Below are 9,502 nucleotides of genomic sequence, written 5' to 3'. Positions count from 1 at the left end.
GAGAGTGAAAGATGATGCCATTAGTAATTATTACAGGACAAAAGACCAGTTCTGGGACTGGTAATCTAAGTAAGCTAAGTCCCAAGTAATCTAAGATGTATGCCATCCAGCTTTAAAGGAAGTCATAGGAAGGAAGCCAAGCACCTAACCAGCCAAGACTAGCAATTTGCCTCTAGAATAAACAGCACAGAGTGAACCGGAATTCAGACCATGCAAAGGTGGAACCGTGTATGCATATGTGTATATAGGGGGGTGTGTGTGTGTGCATATACCAAGTGGTAGGTCTGCTATGTTCACAGAGAAAAGCGTAAGTGACAACATGTTGACAGCACCCTAGAGTCCCAGTGAAGCCTTAGATATGGGGCCGTCACTCAAGAGAGTCTAAAGGCTCTTTGTGAAACAGGCCCTCTGTAAACCACCCCTCATGCATGGCCAGAACCCCCATGGATGGCTCCGGGAGGGTGAGGGCCCACTCACCTGATATTGGGGGAAGGTGGAGTGATTTGAGAACACTGGTGGAGGTGGATAGTTCACGTTGAGCCAGAGCGGCTGATTCACGGTTGCTGAGGTCAAGGCTGTGGCAAAGCGTGGGGTGTAAACGTTCCCTGCATACTTGTGGTTGTTCTTGTCGGCAGTGGTGGCAGGTGGGTTAACTGTAAGTCACAGGGAGAGACACAGCGGATCAGTGAAGGAGGCAGGGAGGGGCCACACTTGTCCCAGGGATTCATATTCTCACAGCTTAGGTTTTTTAACCTCCAGGAGGGTTCCTCAAAGTTCTGGGCGAATTTTCAGCGATAGAGAAACAATCATTAGTTTACACCTTGCCAGTTTGGACGGGATGAAAATCCCAGCGCCATCTGCCTTAGAGCTTCTCTTTCCGTCTTTCACTAGTAAAGGAGGCAGTTTAGCAAGGGAATATAATAACCCAGATGGCCGGGGCTGTATTTCACCTACTTACAAACTGAAATTCTTTCAGGTGCTTCAGAAAAATCCAGCTTTGTGTGAACGATTGTTATGCATTGGAATTCATTCTCATCAAGCGATTAAAGCAGCCCCTCACCAGGACATATACTTGGCAACACTGAGAACCTAGTGCAGGTTGTTGGACCAACATGGGAGTAATTATTTAATACGTTAAAACATTAACTAATCCAGCGTGGAGTGTCTCAGTACTAGTTGAAGTGAATGAAGGTAGGTTGAATGTTTTTCAGGATATGAATGCTGGATTCTTCCCTTCTCCAAGACATCCTGTGGGCTTAGAGAATCAGAAATCGGTCCTCAGTTTCCCCTTCATTGGTGTCCTTATTAAAAAAAGAGGTTTGACTAAAATAGTTGCAGGTGAGCAAGGGGGAAAAAGCAGAGACATAAATAATCTTAATTAGAAATAGTCTGAAGTATGGTTTTGCTTTGTTTTAATTTGTTTGGGGGGGCTTGGGCAGTTTGAAAGGATATGATATGTGCTGGGTCAGGACTACATTCAACACTGACCCCTAATAATCCCCATGTGAGCCCTGAAAGCCAACCGCCTTTCTCTAGCAATTGCATTCTCAATAAGAGACATAAGAATGACGTCATTTTTCCTATTTCATGGGTTTAAAATGGATACCTTCAGAAAGGGAGTGACTCGCCCACGGATAAGACAGCCATTGCCACCCCTGGGGCCTATGAGGGTTTCTGGAATCACTTCCTCTGTCATCTCCCCCCGGGCAGGTCAGCTTACGTTTCAGCTCCAGCCCATCCACTTCAGCTTTGCTGCGAAGCTTCAGCTGTCCGCTTGGGTTCTTTGTGGCCCCGAAGAACTCATAGAGCAGATTCTTCTCGGCCGGCCATGCTGGCTTCTTGGTTGGCAGCGCCATAGACATGGTGCCAACTGGGTCACTGCAACCCTCCTCACCGCAGCTGTCCTTTCGACTCTGGGGCCACTGGCTGAGGAAGAGGCTCTCTCGACCTTTGGTCAGCTCTTTGGTGCCAGGGTTCCGTTCTATGACACGAAGGAAACTGAGTCAAGACCTCTGGAAGGCAAAGTGCCAGGTGCCAGGAGCACCTTCTTATGGACTAAATAAGACGCCATAGCATGCACCTAGGGCTCAGAGCACTCTGGGGGGCTCTCTCTCAGCCACATACAGCCCTAGTCTCCCCTAAAGCCTTTCCTGACTGCTGCCTTCTCATCTGTCCGTCTCATGCATCCACATATTCACGCACCCACCCATCCATGTGCTCCTCCATCTTTGTCTTCCTTCCCTCTGCTCATTCATTCTTCCTTTCATCCTTCCCTACTTCTAGCCATCCCCGGGGCCAGGCTGGGATCTAAGGAAGACTTAAGCACAGTTCTTGCCCTCAGTGAGCACATGGCTCCTATAGGACACGTGGTCTCCTTCACCGTGGGCTCTGCTTCTGTTTCATTGCTCACTCATTAGTGCCAGGCCCTGACCTGAGTGCTGGGGACACAGCTGTGAGTCAGCGCCAGCCTGTGCCCTGCAAGAGCTCACAACACGGAAGAAGAGAGAGACATGCCCAGAAATAGCTCCAGGACAAGTTCTCTGGGCACCATGGGGGGACAGAGGAACAAACTGGAAGAAGAGGGTGCTTGAGACTGCTTCTGTCTGAGAGAGTCCTTCCTTCCATGCAGGAAGTAGGGGTTCAGCAAGACCTTACACCCTGGAGTTGAGGAGAAGGAGGCCCAGTGAGCCTGGGGAACTGTGGGCAAAGGCCTGGAAACATCAGAGGGACCTGGATATAGCTGGAGATGGACCAGAGATGTGATTGGCACCAAACCCAGGTCTCTCTCCAAAGACACTGGGCGTTCATTCCCCCAGTGCAGGGACGCTGTCTGGACCATCCTGGGGTCCTCCACAGCAGGGCTCTGCACACATTTGTTCTTCAGCAATGGAAATCTTTCTGCAAACAAAACTTAAGTATGGGGAGGAAATTATGTATAGCTGTTTAATTTGGTTATTTGGGGGTTGTTTGTTTGTTTTGAGACAGTCTCACTCTGTAGCCCTCAGTAGAGCACTGTGGTGTCATAACTCACAGCAACCTGCGGGTTGCAACCCCTTTATAACAATGAAAATACATCACGGCATTAGGAAGGTTGAGAACCACTGCGGTCTAACTCCTAGGCTTAGGTGGGTCTCTTGCCTCAGCCTCCCAAGTAGCTGGGACCATTTTTGTTGCAGTCGTCATTGTTGTTTAGCTGGCCTGGGCTGCATTTGAACCCACCTGCCTCAGTGGGCACCCTAACACTGAGCTATGGGTGCTGAGTCATGTTTGTTTTGTGTTTCTGAAACAGGGTCTTGTTCTGCAGCCCAAGCTGGAGTGCTGTGGCATTATCCTTCCTCACTGCAGCCTCAAAGCCCAGAACTTGTGCAGTCTTACCACCTTAGCCCCCCAACACAATGGGATTCCAGGCCTGAGCCACTGCTCTTGGCCTAGTTGTTTGGTTTGCTTTTTGGGGTATTGCTCTGGGTGAAGCAGGGAAGAGATACTTGTCCTCCCAGTCCAAGTCACTCCAGCCTCAGCCTGGAGGTCTTTAAAACTCTGCCACCCACCTGGCGGCTCTGTACCGTGCTGGACACAGAGGAGGCGCCTGGGATCTCCCTGGTAGCAGCTGGAGCAGATGGCCTGTGCCTGAGTTACCTTCTGGGAAAGGATTGATCCCCCCAGCCCAGTGGCTTGGGAGCTGAATCTGGATAGGACTGGGCCTGCCCACCTAGCCCCATCACAACAAAGAAAAGAGCTGCTCTAGCCCAAGCCGATTTTCGAGACATTTTTAGTAAATCACATCTCTGGGGTCTCTTCCAAGAGTTTCTCCAGTTGCTGGGTTTAGCCCCTCGCCAGTGCACTGGAATAAGAGTGCCCACTGATAGTAGCCTTTCCCCAGCGACACACACCCTCCAGCCTCTTACTCACAACTACAGTCGCCTTAAACATCTACACATCTCCCTGTCTGTGAGGGACACAGACACGCACATTACTTCCTGACGTTCCTTTGACTCCCTCACAGATACACAGCTACGCACAGGACAGACACACGTGCACGCTAGATGAACTGCTCCTGCCTCATCTCTGGCAAACACTCGCGCATCAGCAGAGCTCCCTTCAGCACACCTTTGCCCCCACATCTGTACACGCAGACACACACCAGCCATGGGAAGGTGGTGTGACAGGACTATCCCCAAACCAGCAGCCCGAACGGACAGAGAGGCATCTGTGGGTCCCTCCTGGAAAACAGTTGGAGGAAGGTCCTGTCCACCCTCTCACACCCACAGTTCCTCATCCCAAAGCCCTCTGGCTCCTAGAGGCCTTGTCAGGACCCAGAGTGAGCCTGGCTGCCCAGAGCTTTGTTTCCCGGGCCTTCCTGCAATGCTCTAGGACACAGAATGTTCTCTCAGGCAACCCTGTTGCTATTTCTTAGGGAAATGAATTTGGGCCCTCCTGATATGGGCATCTCTAGTTATCTGTCCATGCCCACAGCCTGGGCATAATTCTTCTCTCGGTTGACATGAATGTGATCTACTCTGCTTGTGACTGCTGACTGTAGGCAGATGCCACTGCCATCAGTCTGCCTTCTTGGAACCACTTGGTCTGAGTAGCTACATCACAACAAAAGGCAGAATCCTGGGGTTAAGGTGGAGGAAACTTGGGAGGTGACTGGACTTCCTGGGAAGAGTGAGGTCTCCTCAATTAGGAGATGGGAATGTGTGCCAGGCATGGTGGCTCATGCCTATAATATTAGTACTCTGGGAGGCTGAGATGGGTGGATTGCTTGAACTCAGGAGTTCAAGACCAGCCTGAGCAAGAGTGAGACTTCATATCTACTAAAAATAGAAAAAAAAAAAAAAAAAAGCAAAAAAACAACTAGCTGAGCAGTGTGGCAAGTGCCTATAGTCCCACCTATGCTGGACACTGAGGCAAGAGGATTGCTTGAGCCCAAGAAGCTGAGGTTGCTGTGAGCTATGATGATGCCATGACATATAGCACTCTATCCAGGGGGATAATCAAAAAAAAAAGGAAGGAAGGAGGGAGGGAAGGAGGGAAGGAGAGAGGGAGGAGAGAGGAGGGGAGGAAAGGGGAGGGAAGGGGAGGAAGTAGCCAGATTTTGTGGCTCAGGCCTGTAATCCTAACACTCTAAGAGTGAGGAGAGAGGATTGCTTGAGCTCAAACAGTTCAAGACCAACCTGAGTAAGAGCAAGACCCATCTCTACTAAAAATAGAAAAGTTAACCAGGCATTGTAGCGGGGGCCTATAGTCCCAGCTGCTCAGGAGGCTGAGGCAAGAGGATCCCTGGAGCCCAGGCATTCGAGGTTGCTGTGAGATAGGCTGACACCACAGCACTCTAGTCACGGTGACAGAGTAAGACTCTGCCTCAAAAACATTACAAAAATAAAAAATATTTTAAAAAGAAATGGGAATTCCCCAGGGAACAAATTCCAAGGCCAGCACTCTGAACTGTGGCTGGATAATTTGTACATCTGCCCTCTGCCCCGGAGAGAGGACCTGCCCTCATGGCTAGAACAGGGGCCTCCATTAGACACAAGTGACCCTGGCTGCCAATCAAATTTCTCTCCCATCCATCTTAGAGTCCCCATGCAACAGTGTCACCCTGCACCCCAGCGGGAGGAAACACTTTTTTCAATGTACTCTGACTACCTAGTAGACTCAAAAATTGAGCCAGTTACTACATGGTTCCTCTGTCTCTCTCAGAGCATGTTGGGATCAGGGCCCCTGGGTTTGCTTAGCCAGGCTGTGCCCTCCAGCAAAGGAGGCCTGTGGGGGCTGAGAGCAGCCTGCACCTGGGGACTGTGCCCAGCAGAGAGGCTGCTTTGTCCTGCTTTGCACAGAGATGCTTTGTGCGCACACTGCAGCCCTGACTGGCTTCCCAGGAAGGGCCTCCTCTGTGCCGGCCGGCTCTCTAGCCCTGTTCCAGCCCACTCACCCGTCAAGTTATGCCCCTCCACGGCCGGGTCAGTCTCAGGCTTGGAGCAAATCTTGGCAAACACTGGGAGCTGCCTCTTCTGAGCAGAGAGCTCAGGGAGCTTTTCAGGGGCTGTGGGAGGAGGCGCGGGTGGCGGCAGCAGGAAGGGGCCCAGCCCCACGGGCTCCCTGGGCCCGAGGCCACTGAACATGCTGTTCTGCAGGAAGTCCTTGATGGCTCTCGTCTCCTCCAGCACCATCTTGTTGTCAGGGGCCTTGGACACCTCGGTGGACTTCAGCGGGAACTGTGCCAGGAGCTTGCTGATCTCTGAGTTGGAGGCACCCAGGCCGTGGCCCCCGTTGTCTGTCCCCTTGGCACTCTTGACCTTGGCGGCACGCAGGATGCCTGTGACTGTAGACATGGCAGAATCACAGTCCTGTCGACTGCTGATAAGGGGCATGGCCACCTTCTGCTCCAGGAGCTTGTCACAGGTGCTGATGGAGGCTCTGGGGCGCTCACTACTGCCTGTCACCAGGGGAGATACCAGGATGCAGGCAGTTGGCTCTTTGGTGCCCTCGGCAGAGCCAGCAGATGCCTCCAGCTCCCCTGAGCTCTCTTTGACCAGGATGAGGTGCTCTTTGGTGAGGCTCAGGAACTCCTGCTCCACCAACAGGGAGATCTCATCTTTGCCGCTGCTCAGCTCCAGAGCTCTGCAAACGGGTCAGAGAGACAGACAGTGTTAGTGCCAGCTTGCCAAGGGGTGGTTCTGCAGCAAGATGCAGGCCCCGGTAAAGGAGATGGGTACATGACATGACAAAAATGCATTTCCAGGTAAAGGAACACACTGCCTTCCCAAAAGAGAGAAAATGGGCACCCAGTGGACTCCCAAGAGAGCTCTGGACCACACCAGCAGGGCACAGTACCCAGAGGACAGTTCTGGGAACAAGAATCCCTGAGTCCTCTTCCAAGAATTTTGCTGAGTGAGCTGGGGCAAGCCACAGCCTCAGTGAGCCTTAATTTTAGTCCATCCCTGCCATTCATCACGCTTAGAACCTGACACAATAAATGACCAGAGAGGTAGCTCAAAATCTTGTACAGCAGCAAAGGTGTCCAGAGTGAACCGACAGCTCTAAGCACAGAATCCAGAGCACTAAAGCTGAGCTCTAGGAAGCCCCAGGAGCACAGCTCAGCCCCCCTTGTCTACTCATTGCATAATGATGTGTGACCCTGGGCAGTTGGTTCCGCATCTCAGTACCCTGGTCTCCTCATCTGATTAACAGGAACATCAGAGGTACAAAGCTCTTGAGATAGCATCTGGCAGAGTGTGGGGGTATTTAGGGCCAGGACATATGTAGGACATATGTAGGCCTGGCTGGGGCTCTACACCCAGGCTGTGACTCCACAGATACACTCGTCCACCGGGGCTGGCATGGCCTCTGACCAGATAAGGACCTCTGTACTGGGCTTCATTTTATGGGTTGGCGCCAGCAGTTGGTTGGGCCCTGCACTGATCCACAAGGATCTCCCTGTACCTAAATGCTGGCCTCTACCTCTGCTTCATACCCTGAACCCTCAGGTGGGCCTTTTCTGGCTGGCACCCGCCTGATGGCACCCGATGGTCCCCTGGACTCCAGGCTCTTTGTTGCTGGCTCTCTGCAGGTGTTGGAGGGCGTGGCAGCCCCTGCCCCAACAACATCCTTGGCAAAGAGCGTCTTCCTCCCCGGTGCTCCCAGGGGGACCAGAGCCATCACCTCAGAGCCATCTGCCATCCCTTCTCAACAGGTTCCTGCGAGGAGAGGAGGATGAGGTGGCCTGCACCAAGCACTCTGTCTGGGACACGGTGGGAAAAGATGATAAAAGGCAGAAGGAAAAATGAAAGAGTGGAGCTCAGCTGCTGTGCTCAGGCTTTGCAGACAGGGAGGCTCCGCACACGTTCCAGCTCTGATCACCCACTCAGAGGTCACAAGGAGTCCTGAGAACAGCCACCAGGGAATACTCCCAACAGGGACCATGCCAGACACGCACAGTGCACCTGGACATATACACACGTGCGCTTGATGCTCACACAACACATGAACAAAAATAGGCTGGCATACAACTCAGGTGCCACCATACACAGAACCAGGACAATCAATCAGACTAGGCACAGGCTCCAGTCCCTGAGGTTCCCTGCTGTCCTTACCACTGAATCCTTGACAGTATCAGGTCCAAGGGGCAAAGTAGCTTCCCAAAGGCCCACAGTGTCCTGAGGTCTCTGTACCCAAAACTGTCCCACTGGTGGTTCCTTCTCAGATGGTTCTGCCTGAGAGGACCTTGCTACCCTCCCAACCAGGCAGGCAGAGAGGTCCTGATAAGACCCAGAGGTCCTGGGGCAAAGGCTGGGGGGCCAGAATGCTTCAGGAGCTTGGGGGAAGAGCTACATACTGAAGGTAAAGGAATGTTTCTGTATTCTGACAACCAAGACAACCGCACCTCCTGGACATCAGCCCTGCATATCATATCACCAGGCTTGGAGGCAGGGAGCCATGCCAGGAAAATACAGACTCCAGCCAGCCAGACAGGCCTGGGTTTGAATCCAGGCACCGCTGCTCCTTTCATGTCAGACTCTAGAGCCTCAGGGTACTCCCCTGTAAAGTGGGATGACACTTGACAGCACCTGCCTTATGGGAGGGTTGGGAGAAATTGGGGGAAGTGACCCGTGTATGAGCCCAGCGCAAAGCCCAGGAGCAAGGCCAGCTCCTACCCTGTTTTCTCTCTCCCTCCACTCTCTCTCATCCCTTCCTTTGCTCCTTCCTGTGTCTAGACTTAGGCCTATAAATAGGCTGCAACGCTCAGGGCTGAGCCCACTGGGAACAATCTGAATAAAGGGGTTGCCAATCCCTGGTCCCAAGTTTCAGATCTCCCTCCTCTCCTTCCTCTTCATTCTTCCTCAAAGGGAACAGGTGCATCTCAAGTCGCAGGAACCAGACATGTGAAGGATGAGTCTTTGCCTCCCCTCCCACCGGCCCAACACCTTGCCAAGCGAGCTATATACCCACAGCTTTTCTGAACTAGAGAGACTCACTAGAATTATGTTAATTTTTTAGAATATTGTGATAACGGTATTGTGGTTATACTTCAACAACAACAAGAAGAGGCCTGATCTCTTAGAGAGACCTACCAAAGTCTTTACAGATCAAATCACATCTAGGTTCTTCTTCAAAATTAACCCAGCAGGAGTTGGGAAAAGAAAGAAGAAAGGAGTGGACGTGACAGATGAAACAAAATGGGCCACGTGTTGATCGCTGTGAAGGCCGGGAGGTGGACACATGGGGCCAGTACACGCTAGTCATTCTAGTTGTGTCTGTACTTGCTTTCTTTTTAAAAAACAAAAATACTGGGCAGTGCCTGTGGCTCAAAGGAGTAGGGCGCTCGCCTCATATGCTGGAGGTGATGGGTTCAAACCCAGCCCTGGCAAAAAAAACTGCCAATAAATAAATAAGTAAATAAAATACTACATACACATACAAGACTCACCACTGAATCCTTGACAGTATCAGGTCCAAGGGGCAAAGTAGCTTCCCAAAGGCCCACAGTGTCCTGAGGTCT

General features: G+C 51.8%; 1 protein-coding gene across 1 annotated transcript in view; it reads right to left on the bottom strand.

The window, feature by feature from the left end:
* The window catches only part of CUNH1orf94 (chromosome unknown C1orf94 homolog), a 39,560-nt gene that overhangs the window by 14,241 nt on the left and 15,817 nt on the right, over positions 1-9,502 (bottom strand). The window contains exons 2-4 of the mRNA XM_003801271.2: positions 5,936-6,624; positions 1,721-1,981; positions 478-653 (exon numbers count right to left, since the gene is read on the bottom strand). Coding sequence (XP_003801319.1) covers positions 478-653; positions 1,721-1,981; positions 5,936-6,624 — 1,126 coding nt within the window. The remainder of the gene's footprint in view (positions 1-477; positions 654-1,720; positions 1,982-5,935; positions 6,625-9,502) is intronic.

This window comes from Otolemur garnettii, unplaced genomic scaffold (genome assembly GCF_000181295.1).
Source record: "Otolemur garnettii isolate 467f Iridium unplaced genomic scaffold, OtoGar3 scaffold00204, whole genome shotgun sequence".
Lineage (NCBI taxonomy): Eukaryota > Metazoa > Chordata > Mammalia > Primates > Galagidae > Otolemur > Otolemur garnettii.
This window is presented reverse-complemented; position numbering and strand designations above follow the sequence as displayed.